At 33.5% G+C, this 24514-nt stretch overlaps 1 protein-coding gene and 1 pseudogene across 2 annotated transcripts; both read right to left on the minus strand.

The window, feature by feature from the left end:
- Nucleotides 1-1651: 1651 nt before the first annotated feature.
- Nucleotides 1652-13816, minus strand: LOC110633467 (uncharacterized oxidoreductase C663.09c-like; annotated as a pseudogene).
- A 6036-nt stretch (nucleotides 13817-19852) lies between these two features.
- LOC110633450 (probable WRKY transcription factor 14) lies at nucleotides 19853-23682 on the minus strand. Of its 2 annotated transcripts, XM_058140079.1 has the most exons (4): nucleotides 22979-23682; nucleotides 22660-22810; nucleotides 21722-21862; nucleotides 19853-21355 (listed from the first exon to the last, which is right to left on the minus strand). In XM_058140079.1, exons 1-4 carry the CDS (start codon nucleotides 23280-23282, stop codon nucleotides 20752-20754), a joined length of 1200 nt encoding a protein of 399 aa, XP_057996062.1. In that variant the 5' UTR covers nucleotides 23283-23682; the 3' UTR covers nucleotides 19853-20751. The 2 variants fall into 2 exon arrangements, with proteins under 2 accessions (XP_057996062.1, XP_021637737.2); XM_021782045.2 differs by having other exon boundaries at nucleotides 19854-21355; nucleotides 22660-23679.
- Nucleotides 23683-24514: the final 832 nt, after the last annotated feature.

Genomic DNA, 24514 nt, shown 5'->3' on the forward strand with positions numbered 1-24514 from the left:
ATTGTGATTGATGACTGTTTGGATGGGCCCAGGAGGGGCTGTGTGATGTGATTGAAGTGTGGATATATGGTTTGTGGATATGGAAGTGTGTTTTAAGCCTTTTTGCAGGTTGAATAGATCCTAGGTATAGGGGAGACTCTGCCGGATTTTCAGCACGACTTAGGATGTATTTGGTCTTTTCTTGGTTTGTATTGAGTCAATTGTATTAAATAATTATAATAAAAAATATCAGGTAAGCCGGGACAGCCTTCCTCTTTCGCCCAATCACCACATTGACTTCGGTTGAGTCTGTGAGTAAAATATTAATTTTAATTGTAATTTCGATATTATTAAATGTTCAAGCATGCCCATACATCACTTATATGTATATATCTATCTAGTTAAACTCTAGGCATATTTTATGTTGCATTCACAACTGTTAAAGTGCCATGAATATTATTGTGGTAATTTAGAGCAATGTGCGTGAGTTAGCGTGCGTGTGGTGTAGTGTTGGCTATGGATAGGACGAGTAGACACGGCTTGAGATCTTCGCTGGGACTCGGTCCTTCGGGGTAGACACCGCTTGAGTTCTTCGCTGGGACCCTGATTTGGTTTATTAAGCGAAAGTCCGAGCTTGAGTTCTTCGCTGGCACAGTTTGGATTAAGAGGGCTGTATAGGGGATCAGCTCCCATATATGTATTGTTTGACATTATCGGGTGTATGAGTGCTCCAAATTACCTTTTTGCTGTTATGATGTGAAAATATTGACGATGTTGCATTTCACTCTACAGGGTGCATTAGCTTTAGATAACTATAGAGATTATGATTAAAATTGATATTTTACTCTTTGAGTTGAACGCTCACTCCTGTTCATTATTTTTTCAGGCTACAGGAGGATAATTGTTGTGGTTAATCTGCTTTTCTTCTTCGCAGGTCGTTTATTAATATCTGTATAATTCTATTAACTCCTAGAATTTCCGCATGTGTTAGAAACATTTATTTGATTTGGGTCTGTAATATAATTTGCCATGTTGGACCTGTAAACTTATTAAATGCATGTATGTTGGACTGGATGAGGGAGCTGAGCTCCCATTTGACTTTATGTTATTATGAGTATATGGAGGGTGAGCTGAGCTCCCCAATTGATTATATATTGTGTTTACAGGTCGGGTGCGTCAAAAACTCTCCGTTGAAAGGTCTATTTATGACCGGACTCTGTCCGGTTGAATTCTTGAAATTGGGCCCAAATGGCCTTTAGAGTTCGGTTGAGGAATAGTTAGGCTTACTACGAGCCTCGGGGGCTTTAGGCTGGCCCAAGTCCTAGTGCCGATCTGGCCCATAGGTTGGGTCGTGACAAAAGTAGAGGTTAAGATAAGTTATTATTAGTTAGACTAATGATGGGTTCTAATAGGTTAAAAGGTTGGTGAGATAATCTTTGATTGATTGAATAAGTAGTTAACAATGATAGATTAAAGTTGATGGTATTGGATTGGATAACTAATAATAGAGAGAGAGCACTTGCAAATTTTCAAATTCAAATTTAAAAGTTTCATAAAAGGATTGAATAGATGTTACACGTCTAAAAAGTACTTGAAATTTACCAAATTATCCCCATTTGTACATTTTGTACACAATAAGTCAAGTCCATATATACATATAAAATTCTTGTTACATCAATACAGGACAAGATTTTCAAAAATGGGAACACATCCCAGTCATTCCTTTCCAAATAATTTGCAGCATTAATCAAGTTCAGGAGCACAAATGGAGAAGAGGGAGGGAAAAAACACAAGGAATGAATAAAATGCATAATGTTTTCAGAGCTGACTAAATAGGGTTTTTGAGAGAGTGATATACAACAACAATGCACAATGAAATTGCATTTTGAAGAAATTAAGAAATATATGAGCGTCCGTACAATCACAGCAACTATGATGAACTGCATGAGTTGATAAGCTGAAATGTCTAGGAAGTATGATCAATTTTACCATGGAATTTCCTGGCCATCCCATGCGAAGAACTTGTCATTATCATGGCTCTTTGCATTGTTGATGATGTTTAAGAGTTTTTGTACCGAGTAGTCTTTGGTGAAAAGCTTGCCTTCAGGAACATTTCTCTGAAATGGCCTAGAGAGGTCAGTGTCCACTCTGCCTGGGTGCAGAAGAATGCATGCTATTGGATCTTTCTTTTGTTCAAACTCCACAGACAGAGTCTTTGTCACTGCCAGCAATAGCTGTATTATGGTAAGTGAAAGGCAAGTAATGAAATTTCTAACTTGATAAAATTTGAGTTGTTTTTTATATAAATTATGTCTACAACAGATGAGCTAATATAAGAAAATAGGAACATTGGATCGTACTTATAAGCGAACTCGGCAAGACCAATACCAACCAAATTAAGGTTCTATGGCTGCATGGGTACCCGAAAGTCATAGGTCAACTGGTATCAAAGGACTAATAACAACCAAAACTGATCTTACACATTTATATAGGTATGTGGACAATAGATACCCAGTTCCTCTTGCAGTCATTCATTCTCCTCATGTAATTTTTTTTCTTTGTATCTTCAAAAGGGCTATATATTATTATTGGTATTTGAACACATGCAAGCTGTACCACAATATGGAATGACTACTGAATTTGTCAACCAGTAATCAAAAACTTCTACTTCTTATTATTTTTAATACTACTTCTAGCATCGAACAGGCACAAAGACAGACTTATGGAGCTTGCTTTTCAGGAATCAGATACCTTTTCATAGGCTTTATCTACCCTGTGAACTGAATGGTCCGAGTACAGCAAACTATCATACTCCATCAGCAAGAATTATCTCACGTTTAACCTATGTAGAGTTTGCCATATTAAACTGAAAAGATCATTGGAAGTTGACATAATTACACATTCCTTGCCAAGATGAAAATTAAACACATGTCAAGACTTGCATAATTATGGTTCTCTGCATGCAGTCTCAACGAAAATATCCTTATGATTAGAAAGAACCAACCACAAATGGTATTATAACATTCCATTGTTTGTTGGAAGTGATCCGGAAACACGAGACATTTAGATATTAAAGTCGTAGATCATGAAGCTTAGAGTTATTGGAAGCCTAGAGAAAAGTCACACACTGATTTAAGGCAGCCTTTGAAAAGCGATAAGAGTGCCAACCTCCTAGGCGATTATCTCCAATGGATCCCACCCTAGCACTTAAATTGGCCACCACTGCAACATCCCTCTCTGTCCCTGAGCCTCCCCCAGCTTTCAAAAGAGGCCACATATGCTGCAAATGGCAAATAATAATAGTAATATTTAAGCTAAAGTGAACCATTGAACAGGAAAAATGCAATCAAGAAACCCCCTCTTTGCATCATAACTTTGTAAAATAAGATTTCCAACTCTTTTATTCATTGTGTGAATACAAATGTTGCTTTTGAAGATATCTCTGTTAAAAACCCACTTGATGTACAAAGTAATTGTTTCTTGAAAATTCACAATAATGTGTACTGGCAACAAAATAATAAAACAAAAGCTTATACAGGTACTCTTCTTAATGCACGACCCATGCACTTTTATTCCCTGGACCGATTAAAAGTTGGGTTGCCCAGAAGTCAAGAAAGAAGGAATGGAATCACTGGCGTCTGCAGTTCACAATTCTTGTTCCCACATTTTGCTATATATGTATATCTATAAGAAAATGGCAAAATCTTTGTAATTTCCAAACCAATATATTTCACCACTCATAAAATGCTACTTTTATTGCAAAAGCAACTATGGCGAAACAAAAACAGAAACTGGGTTCTTCACAAACCATTCCATGGAGTATGAATTCCATTATTCAAGTTACCAACTAAAAGCCGTCTCCGCATACCCTGATTACTAGAATTGGACCCACAGCATTGACCTCATAGGCAAGCATTAATGATGATTTCTCCACTCTGTTCAAGGTTGTTTCTGCACTGGAAACCAAAGAAATTAACCTTATTCCCTTGCCTGGTCCTGAGTTTATAGAAAGAGTGCTATCATACAAAACAATGCAATTATTAAAGTAACTCAGATTAACTCTGTGGAAGCAATGATGCAATATTCCTACCTGGTTGCAACATATTTGGTATTGAAAGGATGCCTGAGGCATTAATGAGAAGGTTCAAAGAGCCATATTTTTCTCTTACAGACATTGTACAAGCCTGCAATGTGACATCAATGTCAGGTCATTAGAACAACTGAACAAGCATGAAAGGCTAAAGCATCCTGATGCCAGTATATGGGCAATTAATAATAATTAACAAACTGAAATAAATTAAAGACACTATAGGAAACAAACCAAAATAATTGATAAACCTTATCATCACCATGAAGAAGTTAAAGGAAATAAACTAAAATTTACAACTCACAACCTTTCTAACCCTGAAGTGGTAGTAAGATCCAAGTTCTTCTATTTTTTTATTAAGAAAGCTAAATGCATTTGGAGTAAATTCATTTAGGTATCATGTGGCAAACCACAACTAAGCTAAGCTGATGACTAAGCACAGAAAACAGGTGAATTTTCTTCTGGTTTAGATAAAAGCAAGAGGTGAACTAAGAAAGATGCATTAACCTTTATGGAACTTTCAATGGTCAAGTCCTACTGTAAAATGTTGAGGCGCTCAGGAAACTTGTTTTTCAAATCAAGAAGTCCTGTTGCTCCATTAGGATTTCAACAAGTGGCAACAACATGCCCTTTCTCATTCATTTCCAGAAGTTGTTTAACCTGTTTCAGGTAGTTAAAAAAAAAAAAATCAATGTTTGCTGGCACAATTGATTTAATTCCTTGCATCATCAAATTAAAATCCTAAAACAAGGTAATAAATCCAACAAAAACAGAATAAGAGGTTTTTGTGATCATAGCTCTTCACTTTACCTTGAACCACCACGTACTTCAGGGCCCAAAGTACCAGTGTCAAACAAGGATATTCAAGCATAGGAATGATATTTGACCCTTCATATTAGTAGGGATTCTTATGAAATACTGGAAAATAGATTGAGTTCAACACACAGACAGATGCCCAATTTGGATAGTGATACCCAAGTCCAAGGTACATACTCAGTAACTAATCAGCAGAGAAAGTTGTGGTTCTGTCAAGAATGAGAAAAACAAATGCTTATTACAATGTAATCCTCTAACCTAGGCAAAGAATCTATAATTCATTTCTAATAAGGCTGCATAAAGCATGACAACACAACTATACCATAGACATTACCAAACTATTGTAGTGGAATTCTTGTCGCAAGGGTTTTGCGGTCGCCGGACGATTCTCACCGAAGTGGAAAGTGAGGATTCGCCACTTTAATTTTCAGGAAAATTAAAGAAAATCATTTATTGTTAAAAAAATTTAGAAAAATAATTTTTATCACTTCTAAAACAAAAATTCAGGGTTCGAGGTCCGCATACATGTGTGGAAGGTGTTAGGCACCTCACATCGTCCCTCAACAAGAGCAAGTGGATTTAAGGATGTGCTCTTTATAATTCAACGCCAATAATTTTACTAGAGTTTAAATTATAATGCTGATCCGCGCATTTGACATAGAATTGTTTAATGTCTCACCATTTAGAGTAAGCCCCAGGAACGAAAGGTAAATGGGGTAACTCTGAAGTGAATTTTGACTCTAATTATTAATTTGTTAAATTCCTCCCTCCACAAAATTATGACTCTAATTATGAAGAGGTATCATTTGGTTCCTAGAGATTTATAACGAATAAGAAAGACTCTCAGCTTATTCATTACTAATCTCATCGTCGGTGTTCAAACAATCGAGAGCGTAGTGTGTTAAGTGACTATTCTATAAAATTGAATTGATATGAGTTTAGACTTTCATTCCTTTTAATTGGGACTCCAATTCAAAGGAAATGTGTTAATTAAAGCTTCGAGAGTTTTATTCATTAATCAGGACTCTCAGTTAATGAATTAAAGTCTCATCATCGACATAATCAATTGTCATGCTTTTCCTATGTTGGTTTAATTTAAGTTTTTTAATAAATTTATAACTTGGTCACCTATGGAGATGTTGCTTACGGAATTTTGTCTACCTATGAATCTCACAACTTCGAATTTAAGGAATGACTCTCCCTTAATTAGAATATGGGAATAAATCCAAGGAAAGACTCTCCCTTGTGTTTAAAGAAATAAATAAAATTTTAAGGAAGTTAAGGGTTCTAAGGAGGACTCTTCTTTGGATCCCGATTATAAAAAGCTTGACGTAAAATTTTGAGGTTCGTGGAAAAACTCTCCCATGAACGTATAATATTGGAATGCATTTAGAAAGATATTATAAAAATTTTAAGGAAGGACTCTCCCTTGAACATAAAGCATATACTTGGTAAAATGCTTAATTAAGGGTTAAGGAAAAACTTTCCCAGAACCTTAAAAGAAAAATTGCTTGTTTCATAAATATAAAAGGGGAGGGGTTCAAAGAAAGACTCTCTCCCGAACTCCATACCTTACGAAATTGTTGAAAGGTTAAAGACTTCGTGAAATAGATTTGCCAATTTTCAAAGATGACTATCATTTAGAGGAAGCAAGAAAAATGTTAAAAGTATCGAAGTAGCAATTTCATCAAACAGGGCAGCATTGTTTCAAAACTCCTGTCATTATTTCCGAACTATAAAATGACAGAAATGCACTATTTCTTATTATTATCTCTAAATATAATTGTGAATGACTACGTATACATTATTTCCGATCTCCCTTTATACAAGAGAAATATAAATGCCATGAAGACAATTTCCGAACTATCAGATTTGCTAACACTATACAATTTCCGAACTCATCTCATTGTACCCGATCCCCTATTATTATTTCTGATCTCCTATTATTGTGTCCGAACTCTCTCCATACTCCCATTATTATATCCGAACTCTTTATTCCTATTAGTTTATCCAAACTCTAATCATCATTTCTAAACTACTTCAGAATAGGAAATGTGATACTTTTCAATATAAGACGAAGGCAAAAATAATAATATTTCCACAGTACCGCAACAAAATTAAAACAATAATATTTGCAAGACATACGTGGGTTGATCTAAGCCTTATTTCCCTAAAAGTTTAGTATGACTAAGTATTTATAGAATTCGGATTCTAGCTTACATAGTGTTTGGATGTAACCTAGCTATACTCACGTTAAAAGAAATATGACGTAGCCACAGAAATTTTACTTGCAACGGGCTCTAGTGATGATGGGAAGAGTGGGTTTTGACGTTTGAAGCTTAGAAAGGGATCCCCAGGACTATCAAGTCAATCTTTAAAGACGGCGGGCTAGGGTAAATTGGGAAGAGTAAGTAACGTGAGCTTTTTGACATTATGAAGGAGATTATTTAGAAAACTGATATTTTTAAAGCCTCTCTCTTATATTTTCTAAACACTTCTTTGCGGCAAGAAGGACCCCTTCAACAGTGAAAATTTGGGGTATTTATAGGGAATGGGAGTCATAAAATGGAGGGTTAGGATTCAAGATAGAAAAAGAAGAGGTCTGGATTTAAAAGGACAAAATATGAGGGTCAGGAATTAAAGAGATCTAGAATCAAGGGCGGAGATCAACTTCTTTATCCTTTTCTTCTTTGATCCAACGGTTGGGGATCATGCCTTACAAATCAGATCAAGGGTTGGGGTTAAAAGGTACCAAGTTTGTCTTTATCTCTTCAATCCAATGGCCTGGAATTTGTCCTTACAAATAAAATGAAGGGCACAAATTAAAACGTACCAAAGTGCTTTAACTGCTTCAAATCCAATGGTCTAGATTTATCTTTACAAATGAGATTAATGGTGAAGATTGAAGCGTACTCTAAATGCTTTAACTAACTCAAATTTGATGGTGAGAATTTGATCTTACAAAGCAAGGACGATGATTCATGGGCAAACTGATGTCTCTGAAATTTTGGTTTGCTCAACCTTTTTCTCTTTACTTGACATTTTTTTGACTTGATGGTTTCCTTTATCCGATCTCTTTATCAGGTCCCTTCATCCAATCTCTCTCAATCTGATCCCTGTAGTTAATCTAAAAACTCTTCTTCTGATCTCTGTTTGTGCTCTTCACTCGTCCTCTGATCTCTTTTATCTGATTTTAACACTTGTCATCCGATCTCTTATCTGATCTATTCCTAAACCTTTCATCCGATCTCTGTCTGTGCTTTTCACTTCCATCCGGTCTCTCCCGTTACTGGTTCCCTCCCCAAGTCAGAAATAAATAAATTTCTAAATGGCATACCCGATGGTACGCCTTGGATATCGAAAAAGCATTAAATATTTTGTTTAACCGAGACGTCTCCTCTAGCTGTGCAAGCATTGAATGCACGAGGCTATATATATATGGGGGAGGGGCTGTCATTTGATATTTCTATACTCTCTCTTCTCTCAAATCTCCGGCGAGTTTTCTCTGGTTCTTGTTCTTCGGCGATGAAGTTTTCATCGAAGGTATAGTTTTGATCCTTTTCCGTTTATATTTTTTCTTTCTTCTCCTGAAAATGAGTGGTAATGATAGCGAGAGGACAGCTAGCCCACCATCGGTGAATGTTTCTTGGACCTCCGATGAAGGGGAGGTGGGAACCAATAGCCAAAATGAAGTGCAAACTGGGCCAATCTCTAATCAGCCTGGTGGACCGAGCCAAGAACCGGCTTCGAATCTTCGGAAAGAATCTCTCCTAGTGGACGAACTCCCTTCGAATCGCCGAACTTCCGAGCTAAATCAAATAAGCCAAGAGTTCAATCTCTCCACCAACACATTCAAGCTCATTCAATGTCACGAGAATCTCCGGGCTGATCACTTTTTTGACAAGGTGGATCAGGTAATGGTTTACAAGGAACAATTGAAGGTCGAGCTGCGGTTTCCCTGGGAGTAGTTCTACAAGGACATTTTGAAGTACCATTGCATCTGCTTGGCTCAACTGCACCCGAACTCGTCGCATTCCGGGGTTTGTGCCGAGCAAAAGGTCTAGAGCCCACAGTGAAGGTTTTTGCCAAACTACACCGCCTAGCCTAAAGGAAGAACGACGAGTATTGGCTCTTTCAAATGAAGCCGAACTGTAGGCTCTTTGCTGAACTCCCCTCCCCCTTGAAGAGCTGAAAAGATCGGTTCTTCATTTTGCAGAGTCGAGATCCCCGTGGCTTCCAGGGTATTTCACGAAGTTGGAATTACCTAGCCGTGAGGCCCCAAGAAAAGATCATTCTCAACGAGGACGAAAAGGCGGTAGTCACCGAGCTTAAGAGCCAAGCGAACACTCGTCGTTACCTGTGCTCGGATGTAATCTCGACAGAGGTAAAGTGGTGGCTTATGAACATGATCACTCAGAAGAGCGTTCCGCTCCAGCTCTCTGATCTCGGGCCCAAAAAGGGTAAAACCCCCTTGTCCCAAAGTCCTATGATCAATATGATCTCATTAACTTTTTTTTGTGCGCAGATATGGCAAGAGGTGATGCTGACAAGGTAGCTCAGAAAAGGAAAAGAGAGCTCGCTAAGAAAGTCCTCTAGAAAAAGGAAGTTGCTGCTACTGCTGCCAGAGCTGAGCTGGAAGCCCAAAAACGAGCTCGAGTGGAAGGAACGAACTCCCCAGCCCTAGCTCAAAATGAAACAACTGGCGTGAGATTGGCTCCCGCTCCAAGTCCGCCCACGCTTAAACCGCTGGTCTTTACAACTTCTAAGGCAGCTCTTCTGGGCAAGCGGCCTCATCTGGACGACTATTCTCCCAAGGCACTCAAATTTTACTGAGTTCTCCAGAGAGAAATCACACCGTAGGGGGGAACATTGATTTTGCTACGGTCACCCGTGCTACTATATACCTCTTAGAAGACCATACCCGGATGGCCCCCAAAAGTATTGAAGATCTCCTCCACCAATCCATAAGCCTGAGCTTGGAGGCGGTTGTCACCCAACACATGGTTAAGGAGAAGGTTAATTTCCTGAGGAGGGAGAAGTTGAGGGTGGTCCACGAGGCCTTAACTTACAAGACAGAACTCTCTTTTGCCAATACTCGGGTGCAAGATCTCAAGCAACAGGTGCGGTCTTCTGAAGGGCTCGTGGCTAAGCTACGGAAGGAGTTGGAGGACGCCCAGGCGAGCCGAGCTATTGACTTAGCTAAGTTCTCCAAGGAGCTGAAAGCGAAGGAGAATAAAGCCCTCGAGAAAGAAGTCAATGCCTATGTGCAAGCTCACGGCGATCTCCTAGCCAAGCTACTTAAGTACTACCCTCAAGAAGACTTCTCTTGGCTTGAGAAGCTCGCCTCGGGTGTTGAGGGCGAGGGTGAGAGCTAGCAGGAGGAGGATACTGTAAATGTATCTGAAGCTCAGGCTGGGAAAGACCTGCTCACTGATTAACTTTTACAAATTTTTGAAAAGTTGAATAAAACGTCTCTTTTTTGAGATAGATCTTTTAACACTTTACGCTTTTCAACATTTACATTTTAACTGAGATCGGATAATCATAAAGCGAGTCAATTTAAACTTGTTTGAACATGATAGAGCTTTATTGAGATCGGATCAACAGCATAAAGAGACTGGAACTTAAAACAAAATCGAACTTCAAATGAAACAAATGAAATATGAAATTGAACTTTATTGAGATCAGATAAACTTAAAATTAGGCTTTAAATTAAAGTTGCAACAAAATTAAAGCAAACTATTATTGAGATCGGGTAATTTGCATACGAAAATTGAACTTAAACTAGAAAATCAAACTTCAATTAACCAACTAAACTCAAACAAGAATGAGGTTAAGCTCGAAGATCGGATAATCATCATTCAAACTTCGATTAAAACTGAAACTTGAACAAGTATATAGGATTAAGCTTGATTGAGATCAGGAAATCTTAAGATCGGACATCAATTAAAACGAAACAATTTAAAACCACTATTATTGAGATCGGACCTCAATTAAGAAAATTGAAATTCGTGAGTACGTAAGATTGATTAACATTAGAACTTCATCACAACTTATAGAATCAACCAATTGCATGTTAATCAAACTTCAATTGTTATTTTTGCTAAATGAAGAATTTATTGACCGGCCAAAATATGGTGTTTACAGTTCTAACACAAAAATGGTACTTAACATGGCTTAGAAATCTTTAATAAAAAAAAAAAAAAAAAAAACAACTATAAGGCTAAAAATGAGCTAATATAAGTCAAGCATGAAGAGCTAAGGCTCAGCTTATGAAATTTATAATGCGATTGACAATTCAGGCTTAGACATTAGAGCTTGAGCTAAGCTCACCCAAATTTTAATAAACTCATGGTTGACTGGCCTTTAGCCCATTAATATAGCAAATGAAGAGATTAAACGAGCCAACCTTGAGCTCAACTCATTTAGAGAGATGAACTCAAACTCGAGCTCAAGTCATTTTTAAGTATTCAGCTTTATTGGAGGGAAAAAAAATATATTAGAAAAGTGAAATAACAAATCACAATTCTCATCCGAAAAAATAATATTGTACTTTAGTAAAATAACAACGAAAAAAGGAAAAAAAACACACAAAGATGGACACACATATTTTCTCAAACTATAACTTGCCACAAACACATATATACACAGAAGAGCCCTAGCTATACTTGGTAGACCATAATGCAATGTAATACAATCAAATTTTTTATTAAGATTCAATAAAAAAAAATTGATTGCATTATGGCCTACCAAATGTGACATAAAGATGAAAATTTTTCTTTTAATTCCACTTCTCAAAACAGTAACTATGACCCCATAATTAGAGTTTGTGAAGAGATAACCTGATGGGCCAATATTTCAAGGCTAACCAGCTTGATTGTAAGTTGCTGACTAAACAACTTTGATATACAGATTATAATATTAATTCCCAAGAAAGTTACAAAACACACTCTTTTCTGGACCGGTCAAACTCTAAGTCATGTCCTCCTTTTCACTAGTTGAAACATGATTACCCTATTTGGCATTGAGTTTTAAGATCAAAAAAACACTTTTTAGGAAAAGTACCGTTTTAAATGCTGATTAAAAAAAAATTGTTTGTATTTAAAAAAAAAAAAAGATTAGCATTCTTATGGCCATGACATACCAAATTAATTTTTAATAGTCTCTAACTAATATATTTAATAAAATGTTTTCTCAACAGCAACTTTAACCATAAAGTCAAATAAACCAGATAATTTTTGCTCCATGACAACTCCAAGTGATAGTTTTTGCCTTCTATGGGAAATGAATGGAAGAAGCATAAGCCATCTAAAGACCTAAAATAAGCTAGCAACTATCAATGGAGATATTGAACCCCCAAACAGAACTTCCACATGGTGTATTTGCTGTATTGACCATGGCATTGAGTGGTCATCTTAACCTATCAGATGGAACATAACTTGATAAACGATTCACTCTCTTTAATTCAGTACATGTAATAAAGCATTCGTGAAATCCTGAAAGGTAAAGGAATAAAATAAAAAATATGATTATCAACGTAAGGATTAAGGACTAAGGACGATAACAAAAGTGTAGTCTATGTCTGTCATGTGATATATATATATATATATATATATATATATATATATATATATATATAAGATAGAGAACAAAAAATTGTAACAAAAAAATGGAAAAGAACAGTCGATCATGTGACAACACAAACAAACAACTGAGACAAAAACAGAAGCCAAGGACAAAATAAAAAGTATAGTGAAACTGTTTAAACAGGACTAGGAAACATGAAATCCATATCAACAGATTTTGACACAAAATAAATTAAATTATACATGAGAACCTAATTTAGCAATTCCGAACAGCATAATGAAAAACAAAAAGGAAAGCAATATCCCATCCTAATTAGAAGGAAAAAAAAAAAAAGGATGGTCAAAATAATTCTTGAAAGTGGGATCAAGAAAATTTTCACTGCATTGATAGATTTGGTTTATAACCCTGGGGGCACATTATTGCTATTAAAAACCAAAGTGAATTGATTTAAATTACAGTGCAAATACAAGAAAATCATTCTTTGTATGCGGACAAATAATGTAATAAGTTGGTTGGTTCTACGATAAGGCATGAATTCAAAGCCTTGAAAACTTATAAAATCATTTAGGTACAGGACTTTTCCAATGGATACCAAAGAAATCAGTTCACTCATCAAATGGAAACAAAAAGGACAAAAACCGCACGCTTATTAACTCTAGTCCATTATATTGTAATTGTATGATTTCCCATCAATTGATTAGTCTGATTAAACATATTAATCATGTTTATCCATTAATTATCATTTCAATTACCAGGGATGTGAATCACCCAAGCTACGCATTGTTCTTCTAAACACACTGTAATTACATGAAAAAAGACATATACGATACGACAATACAAATCATCAAAATTAAGAAATCAGCAAAATAATACGTCAAATGCGATAAAATTCAGCAACCGATTTTCTAAGGGAGATTGGAAATGCATGCAAGAACCTTAAAAAAAATTTTAAAAAAAAAAAAGCAAGAAAGAAACCAAGAATTTGAAATGAAGGAGGTATAAAATAAAAGTAAAAGAAGAAAATCAGCTCACAAATTCAAGGCCAATTCCTCTAGAAGCTCCTTGCACCATCGATACCCCACCTTCCCAGTTGGGGGCAGCAGAAGAAAAAGCAGAAAAGACCCTTCTTGCTGATACTGGAGTGGACAAGAATGCGCTATAGTTCAGAAGTAAAAGCTTCATTTTTCAGCGATATAATGTTGAAAAATACCGTTAGAGAGATCGGTGAGCTGATGCAATGGAAGAAGATAAGAGATAAACAGCGGTAATTAGTATTAGTTAGCTCTTGAATGAATCTGCCGACCGCCATTGCAGATGGAAAGCTCATTTTCAGTCCAATTAAAACTTAAAATCTTTAGCCCAATCTAGTTATGCTCAAACATGATTTAAGGCTTTTCCAACTTTTTCTAAGCCCATTTGTAATACTCACTTTTTTTTTTTTTACTTAAAATAACAAAAAATATAAATATTTACATTTCTTTTAATTTTAATTTATTAATAATTTCAATCAATCTAATAAATATATATATATATATTATATTTAAATTATGTAAAAATAAATAATTTAATTTAATTAATTCTTATATTTAAAAAATTTTAAAATTATTAATCAATGAGAAATTAACTCTTAATTAAGCTCTAAATCATCCAGAGGTAGGCATGGCAATTTGTCCAGTCCCTGTGTGGTGCCCAATCCGATTGGGTTGGATGTTAATATTATTGACTTTTGATAAAAGGTTGGGCCGGGTCGGAGATGAGGAAACCCAAATAGGTTTCAAGTGGGTGCGGAGCATGATTGGTATTTGGTTATTATCCGAGCCGCCCAATTTTTTTTTTTTTTTTTGAAACCTTATATTTATTTATTTATAGTTACGCAAATTTATAATTCATGTTAATTGAGGCTCTATTTATTTTATAGAAAATAATTTTCATACTTTTTAATATTTGAGTTATTTAAAAGAATAGATAAATAAAAAATATTTTATTAATGAAGAAAAGTTAAATTATTTTAAAATGATTTTCTCTTTTCAAAAAAAAAAATAATTTTTATTTTTTAAATTTAGATAATATTATGAAAATAAATATATATATATGTGTAAAAACATATCATTAGATTATTATTACAATTAAATAATGAAAAATGTTTTTATGAAAATTTTTTTTAGACATTTTTAAGTAGAAAATATTTTTTATAGATAACTTATTTTTCACGAAACAAGTAGAGTTTAAGTGTCTGTATATATATATATATATATATTTTTTTTTTTTTTCAACATTAAAAGTGTTATTTTTTAGTTTTTATGTATGTAATTTCTCACATTCAAGACAAAAACAATATTAAAATTAAGGCCTCGTAACAATAATAACACCAGAATTTAAACTCTTAATTTTGCAGTTGAAGTTTGTCTAAAAGATAACTCTACAAATCTCATTTAAGCACTTGTTGATACTAAAAAAAAGTTATTGTTGCAGTTGTTTGCTGCAATTTCTTAATTATGGCTATGTCAATTAACTAAATGAACTCATTCTACAAATGAATTGCGATACTGCTCCTTTGCTTTGCTTTGGGTTTGTATCTAAATTAACAATAAATTAATTAATATACCACGTACATAATAATAAATTATACAATGAATTTTATTTTTAAAGTTTTTATTTTTAATTATTTTTCTTTTACTATCACGATATTGCTTTTACACGATATTGTTGAAATGACTTTACACATTTGTAGCCGATTAAGGATTTGTTTTATATTATTGCTATAATTACAATTAAGAAAAATATTTTTGAAAAAATTATATTAATTAAAATTAAATTTTATATAGTATAATAATACAAACTTTAAAATAAATAAATAAATATTTTTTAAAATTATTTTTTCAATAACATTATAAATGATATTTTTTCACAAAAACATTTTTTTATTAATTTCCAAACTTATTCCCTAAGTGAACCCAAGTCTTCCTGCCCATTTCCCATATCATGAAAAAAAAAAAAAAAACTAATCAGAAAAATCACATTTATTAACAGTTTGATGATGATCATCATTTAGGTTTGTTAAGTATGGTTTAATTTCATTTTCTCGCTTAACCTAATTTAGTCTAATAATTAAAAATATATATTACTTATCTGGTAAATATTAAGCTTGAATTATCACTTTTTCAATCCGATAAAAAAAAAAATTAATGCAGAGAATTTGGCTTGATTCTATCTATCAAAGTACAAAGCAATGAAGCATCCATAAAAAGTGACCCCAATACAATCCGTCAAACTTGATGTGAAACTAACCTTAATCAACGCTAACCCAAGTGGAATTTGAAGTCCAAAATCTGCATAATACTCAGTATCTGACACTTTAGTGCTAAAATAGAAAGGCAAATTGACAAAAAGTGGCAGTGATAAGAGAGGTATATATTTTTGTTGAATTGGTGCTTAATTTTAGGCTTTGAATAAAGGGAAATTAGTGTTAAATATGCTAATAATGAAATATAATTTTGATGGGTGTCAATAATTTTATTTTATTTTTTAAATTATGCCCAACAAGCACTAATGAACCATAATGATGATCATAGAGGTGGAGGCTTGTTGCTGCCCATAATTAATTGGACCCACTAGTCACTACTCGATGATAGAGTATAAGGATAAAAAGTTCTTTTCTATCAACAACTTTGGACGGTTAAAATGATCAATTAAATCTTGACAATAACAATTATCTATTTATTGTGCTTTATCCTGTTCAAATAAGTTATTTTTCCCTGTTCAAATTCGAGTGCATCCTATTATAAATCAAAATGCAGGGCTTTGTTGTATAAATAATAATAATAATAATAATAATAATAATAATAATAATAATAATAGGGATAGATTATAATTTAGTTTCTAAGGTTTGATAAACCCTATAATTTAGTTCTTAAAATTTGACTAAACCTACAATTTAGCCCTTTTATCTAATTTTCCATCTAATTAACAATTAATTATTATAAAAATGTCAAAATACCCTTAATTTTATATATTTTCCATATGGTGTTATATTATAAATAAAATAGTCCCTTGATTTAAACTATTTTGTGAGTACTGTAAAATCTTAATGACTAAATTGTTTAAATTAGAAAATATATAGAGTTAAGGGCATTTTAATTATTCTTGTTATAATTAACGGTAATTAGATGAAAAATTAAACAAAGAGACTAAATTATATATTTTGTCAAATTTTAAAAATTAAATTACTTAGTTTTGAAAGTATAGAGACTAAATTATATGGATTTTACCAATTCTCAAAAACTAAATTATAGTTTACACACAAACCTCTTTTCCAATTCTTAATTTTCTTTCAAAATCTATCTTTTACGTAAAGAAAATAAAGCTCTTGGATCACTAAATTATACTAGGTAACTCTAAGTAACTGGAATGAGTCTCTACTAGCTGAACTCTTAAAAAAAAAATAATCCTTCATAAAAGTGCGTACTTAAAAAGGAATAAAGGAACTAAAAGAGATTACTAACTTATCAAAGTTAATCCTCTGATCAAAAGTCATTTCACACAGCTAAATAATCTCCTTAATTATATGATATTCCAACTGAGTACCTCTCGCAAAAAGCACATAATTATTAGCAAAAAAATAAAAGTGACAGTGACACCACTGAGTTGTCCTTAAAAACCTACATCTCAATATAACTGACGATTTAGCATAAACATTTCAAATTAATGCTGATAGAAGAAAGTGGATCCCTTGTCAAAGCCCCCACTCAGTTTCATAACGACAATAGGCCACTCGTTGATGAGAAAAAGAAAAAGAAATTATTGATACACATGGCATGCAATAAGTTATTAAAAACTAGCAAGAAAATACATTTTATACATCACTCTCTCCTAGTAATTCCATTCAACCTAATCATACACTTTGCTCACGTCCAATTTGAAAGCAAAAAAAATCACTTTTTCCTTTAGTTTGCACTAATGTTTCATCAAATGAAATAACTCAAAAGCTATGGAAGCATTATATGTAATGAGCCAATCAAGAATAAAAGCACTCTACCTCTCATGAATAAGTAGAGGAGGAGCACATTTTAATTTATAAGTCAAAACTTTCCACCTCAGCTTATAGGTGACTTTACGTAAAACCATTAGGCCATAAGTCCATTATAGCCTTCCATGATTAGACCTTTGAGATCAAAGTCGGTGTGATTAATCCAGAGAGACATTAGATTCTATTTTTTATATTTTTTTTTTCTTCCTAATCAATCCTTATTAGTTATTTCCTCTAGTAATATATATGATGTGATGACAACATGATATATATTTATGATTAATAAATTTGACCGAGCATCTAAAAAGCATCCAATGTAGTATCAAGTGCATGGTTTTTTAGGATTTGTGCGATAAGAAAGCTCATAGCATGCTAAGGAGGATTTATCACCAAACACTTTCAAAAGAGCATATCTATAATAGTCATAATTAGTCTAGTGATGGATGGTTTGGTTTGACTTTAAGGGTATTTTATTTAACTTATGAAAATTAGTTAATTTGAGCTTATAAGTATTTAAAATTTTAAACAGTTATGCGTTTAATTAAAATGCTTATAAGTGATTGATAAATAATTGATGTGTTTAATAAAAAACAGCTTGTAAGTACATTTATCGTTAAAATGACTAAAAAATATATTAAATAAGATTTATTATGAAATTTTAAAAATTAAATTAGAATAATATGGTAAAATATTTGCCCAAATTAACTTATAAATATCAAAATAAAAAATTGATCTTCCTTTTTTCTTAGCTTATCATCTTAACTTATAAGTCTTAAATTTATTATAAACAAACAGATTAGTCTATTTTTAAAACTTATAAGCTGATTTAATTAAAACAAATACTCTTTCAGTTTAAAATTAAAATCCATCAAAATATACGTGTGTGTGTGTTTTGGAATTAGTCTCAACCACTCCTCTTTTGAAGGTTGAATTGGATCAAAATTAATGATTTGTTTCATCAATTTAATTCAATTTAATCATTTTTTTTTAACTTTAATTACGGGATTGCCTCAATTTAAATCAAATTGAAACAAGACCCTAATCAAAACTATTTTTAAATTAAATTTGAAAAAAAAATGAAATTACAGAGAATTAAAATCATTGAGAATCAAAATTCAACAGTCCGATTCAAACCTATCTTAACCACAACTCCAAATCACCCTGATTTTAATATGAAATTACAAATCGAGTCATGGCGATTCCTAGTCATAATGCTTTTTATGTATGTCATCAATTAACTCCATTTTCTTTCTTTTCAAAATCATTATTACATTCACTCCCATAACCCCAATTGCATCAAAATTTCTTTCAAAATCGTTATGACCATCAAGAATGAGAAAGAGAGAGATAAAAACCCATTTTCACTACAACTTTGGACTGTTCTTTTCTCCAATGAAGTGACTTCATTTGAAAGGGTATGAATTTTTTTATTAAAGTTGATCGATTTGACAGAACTTAGGTTCACTATTGGTAATAAATTGAGCAAAAAGCATAAAGTTTCCAATGTAACATGGCCAAATTGTGACATGTGTTAACAATATGTGCTATGTATTATTAGTTTCTATTTTCATTTAACTAGAAAGAATTCTTAAGTAATATAATATATATTAATTTGAAGGGCTGGATGGATGAGTTTTTTATGGACCATATAGGAGGATATTTTGATTAATAAAAAATTATTTTAATTTTGGAATGTTATTTCTCATATGAAATTGAGAAACTAAATAAATTTATATGATTTCTGTTAATTTTGACACATAAAAAATTATACTTTTAATTTGTCAATTTAATATTTTATTTTATACTCTGCTAAAAAAAGTGATTCAAATTGTCATTTATTAGTATTGATGTGGTCAATGCTATATTCACAACATCAACTTCACAGTTGTGTCATGCTCATCACATTAATATCACATCAACGTTACTTAATGATAAATGATGGCTTGAATCATATTTGATAACATAATATAACATAAGATATTAATTTAATAAAAATTAAAACACAATCCTTCGTATGTCTCAGAGGTGAAATTGTTATATTGATATCGTAATTCGTGTGGAATGAATTTACCTTCAAAGTATTTTAGTGACAATGCTGGTTCATGATCGTTTTGAACAATTAATTGGCAAAAAAAAAATGCATAGGTTCTGATTTTGATCCACACTATTATTGAAGTGGTTTGTGATCCAGTAATAATTTTTTTTTTTAATTATTATACCTAAGTCTCTGGATGTCTTTATTATATTGAAAAATTTGTGAGCTTAGCATACAATTAAAAAGAAAGAAAGCTTGAAGTTACTAGAAAGTGTGAAAAAACCACAAGGCTTAATTAACACAAATGTGTACGTACAATGATATATAGTAAACATGCACAAATGGGTAAATCCTAAAATATATAATAAGACAAAATAAAAGTGGCAGATGATAACAGAAGTCTGCAGATAGAAAAATTTTGTTGCACAAAACCATCATTTTTAATAACTAACACTTGGAGTAAAATAACTGAGAATGAAAACACAAGTTGCAGATTGGTGGACAATACAATAAAAGAAACAGAAAGCTGAGGAACCCAAAGTCTGTATACAGAGCACTTTCTCTCTTTGCACATCCCTAGAGAAGATGACTGATAAGAAAAGAGAAGCCAATTTCTGAGTTTTTTTTTTTAATCATAATAATTTTAATGTGTATTTGTGTTTTTGTTTTGTCATCTTCTTGGCTTTATTGCCATTTGATTTCCCATCAAAAGCAATGAAAGAATTCTGCCCACATGAGCAGAGAGGGAAGAGGGGGTGCTTGATGAATGATTTTTCCCACTTGAAATTGAAAAAGATTAAAGGGCAAGTCCCATCATTGTGTATCAATCTCACCTCTACTCGTCTCTGAGCTTTCCAGTCATGTCTGATGGATGTACTTGTTCTAACTGTTGAAACCTTCTGTTCCTCAGCTTTCTGTCCCGTCCACCAATATTCCAAAAGGAACGTGGGACTCATTGGGTCTGCTCCCAATCAACCAGCACTCTCTTTATTTCACTCTTTTTTACTCATCTTTCTTTCCTAATTTCCTCACCGTTCTTGGTAAATTTAACAAGAAAATCATAGCAGGTAGAAACTAGAAAGAAAAAGAAATGAAAAAGCCCCCCCTCCACATGAAATTCAAAGCTAGACAAGGGTTTATACCAGGACCATAATTGCACCACTATAACTACATTTTTTTTTTATTAGCAGTGGGGAATAATTTTTGCTCTTTAAGGTCTTGTTATAAACCCCTATTGGCTTCTCCAAATGAAATGTTGGTGTTTGTGTCCCCTGACCAATCGAAGAGACCGAATGGATCCAAAGCCTTGTTTTCTTTCTGTACATCTTCAGTGAATCCTTGGCTGAATAAAAGATCAAGTGGGTCGGCCTCTATCTCTCCTAAATCAGCAAAGAAATCTTCAGATTGGTTAGACTCTGCAGGCATTGCAGGCCTGTAACTCTGAGGAAACCCTTCGCTGAATCGATCAGTATCATCAATCTCCATTTGCTTCTCAATGTCTTCAACCTCTTCTTTTACTGGCGCGCTTGCTGTTGAGCTACCGCCGACCATGGTTGGAGACAATGTATCATTACTGTTCTCCTTATATTCTTCCGCAGTATTTGCTGTCTTTTGGGCTCGACAACTTAGGGAGCTCTTCGAAGCACCAGCATTGTTCTTTGGTGGCTGAGACCTTGTCGACCCAGCAAGAGCATTCCTCTGAGTTGGCCATGGATGGTTGTGCTCAGAAGTATAGGTGATAACCAACATGTTGGGATCAGTTCGGCTACGCTCCACTTGTTTCCTTGCTGAGCAACCCTTCGAGCTGCTGCATCTGTAGTATCCCCTGAAATATTTATATAAAGACAAGGTTTACCGATCACGGCAATTCTCCATCAAAAATATTATGAGTATTATTGGAAATAGGCACAATTTTCTCTCATGCAAATATGCACAATATGGTATTGGAAACTTGTCTTCAGATTTCAGCAAAAATGCGGGAAAAAAACTCCATTGTTTTGCAACATAAAAATAATATTTCATGCTCAGCTGGAAAATAATAACAATAATTAACAAAAAAAGCGAGAAATATTTTTTTTCAGGTAATAATATGTCAGAGGAAAGGAAAATGGGGAATTCTGCTTTTGTTATTTGTCTTAGAAACTTTATATAGGTTATCAATCTAGAATGACAATACAAATTTTTTGCTCACCTTGGGTAAGGAGAACCTTTGATGGGTTTCTGACCATATTTTCTCCATGCCCATAAATCTGACGGTACTACTTCTCCACTAGGCCTGCTGTTTGCAGCTGCTGGTGCTGGAATACAAACCACCTTCTTTGCCTGGCTCTTCCTGAATTAACAATAACCCAAAAAATAAAATAAAATAAAAACTTGGTTCGCCCCATTTCCAGAACCAATCAAGAAGGAAAAAATAAATATCGAAGACGATCAAGATCATCAATTGAAGATTATTTTATCAAAAACTTTTAAAATTCAATCAAAATTTTAAAATATAGTGCAAAGAATGATTAAATTCCATTTTGGGGAAGAATTCTTAATTTGGATTATTTTCTTTCGGAAAGATGAAAGGGATGGGACACCAGTTCTAAAGACTAACTAAAGACCAATCAAAACAAAGTTATATACTTTCAGTTGTGTTGTGAGGGAAAAGAAAAGGTGTTTGATATTGAGATACCTACATGAAAGCAATGTCTGTGAATAATATTATGACAACACAATTGTAGCAGGCTACCTTTTTTTCAGGTTGATTAAAATGTTTTCTTGTATACGTATTTATGTAAAACAGTGAACGATCTCACCTGAAATGATAGATATATTACCCCTAAGAACTAGACTATCAATCTTAGAGTCATCCAACACAGGTTTCTGTCAAACCCTAATTCCTCGGATCCTTACTAGATGTGATTGTGTAGAAAACTCAAGTTTCAAGAAAATTCATTCATCTCCTACACATGATGATGATGATGATGATCTTCTTCTTCGATTAATGAAGTAATATTAAAAAAATGGTTATAAAATAGAAAAATACAGTAAAGTTGCATTAAAATCATAATTCAGTTATATTAATTAATAAATAAATTCAAGGAAGTAAGTAACCAAAATTAAATTAAATAATAGTGCTCTTACCTTCTCTTGATACCCAGATTCCTTGGAGGTGAGATCTGCACCGGTCCAGCGTTGTCAATCAAGCAAGTTTTGGAAGTATTAGTATTAATCATGTCGATTGAAGCCATAGAAGAAGCCTTAAAACCTCTCGGTGAAGAAGCAGCAGCAGCAGCTGCAATAACAGGAGAATTACAAGGTGAAACAGGCAACTTGGTGGGATTGTTCTGCGAGATCTGAATTCTTGAAAATATATTACAAGGACTCTTATCCATCTCCTCGTCAAAGACTTTATGCGCGAGAATATTACTAGCAATTGCACCAGAAAAATCATTACTAGTACCATCAAGACTAGAACTAAGCATATGATCTGTAGAATTTGGACTGCTGAAATAGCCAGAAGTAGCGGCGACGTTGAGCTCATGAAGAAGCGGATCTCTCATGTTACAGAAAGGATCGCCAAAAACATTATCCCTGTTATCCTCCATAGCAGCTGATGAAGAAAAAGAAAGATTGAGCGGTTTAGATGGGAATTCCCAGTTGGATACAGGAGCATCAGATTGGCCTAAAGCTCCAGCGCTGGCTCTAACTATATCTGTTAAATCACCTTGATAGTTGTCCATTTCCAAGCCAAAGAAACTGCACATACTATACTAATTCACAATCAAGAAGTAAGTGAAGATAAGAGAAGTCATCGATCATCAAGGTACTATATATGCATAATGAAGCGAGAAAGAGAGAGTTTGGTGAAGGATGTGAATTTTCTTGCACCCAACAAAACGTATAAGGCAGGCATGCAGGAAAAATTTTCTTTTTCTGTTGATCTTGCTTTCTGTTAAGGTTTATGTGGGATGGGTTTTCAATTATTATAGGAAGCAAGAAAAGCAAATAAAATAAAAAGAAAAGAACAGGGTTTCTCAAGGTTTTAACTATGGGAGAGTTTCTTGTTCTTCCCTAGAGTAGCAAACAAAAGAGAGAGAATGGTTTCATTGATTTTTGAACAAGTGGGAGAAAGAGAGAGAGAAAGTCACTGACCTTTCATACAAACAAAACAGCTACTCTTCATACGCAACAGCGACAAGAGAGATTTTTTATTAAACTAAACTCAGATTATAATTTAGAAAAATATTTATTTATAAGGAGATTATAAGAGTGAGAATTTAAATTAGACATCTATGTGAGTGATATGTCTTTACATATTAAATCAAAATGGACTGGGTATTTGAGAATTGAATATATAATTTCTGCATATGATGTATCCAAGTCTTAGAATAAAACTGAGCCAATGTATTATCAAGAGGCAATGAACAAGAAAATTAGAGTTCAAATTGAATAGGAAACAAAAGGGTCAAAATTATGCAACTGTTTAATGTTAGTTTAGGGTTAGGTTTGTTTAGCTCGCTTTATCTGTATCACACAAAGGCAAAATAGTTATAAAATAGGGTCTTATAGTTCAAAAACAAACAAATTGATGGGAAAGTAAAAGTTAAAGAGGCGGCAAGCAGCCGCATTCTTCGGAAAACGTTTCGAAACGTTAACATCGTCATCCCGTTTCTCTGACCCTATTGCCAACCTAATCATGGGCATTTCTCTCTTTGTATGCTTATTCTTTGTGTAAAGAAGAGTGCTCTCTCCCTTTCTCCATTCCCCACCCAAGTAAAGAAAAGGAAGAATCATGTGGACAACTCGTATCTATAATTTGCTCTTAACATATTGTATCCCTTTTTTTTTTTTTAATTCAATGGAGAAATAATGGGATAATTGATAGGTCATAAAAACGGTAAGAGGTAATCATTTCTCTTTTTTATTATGAATAATTTTAAAATTTATAAATAAAAAGAGATAATTTTTATATACACATCTATGTATGTATAATTCA

This window comes from Hevea brasiliensis, chromosome 17, assembly GCF_030052815.1.
Source record: "Hevea brasiliensis isolate MT/VB/25A 57/8 chromosome 17, ASM3005281v1, whole genome shotgun sequence".
Classification (NCBI taxonomy): domain Eukaryota; kingdom Viridiplantae; phylum Streptophyta; class Magnoliopsida; order Malpighiales; family Euphorbiaceae; genus Hevea; species Hevea brasiliensis.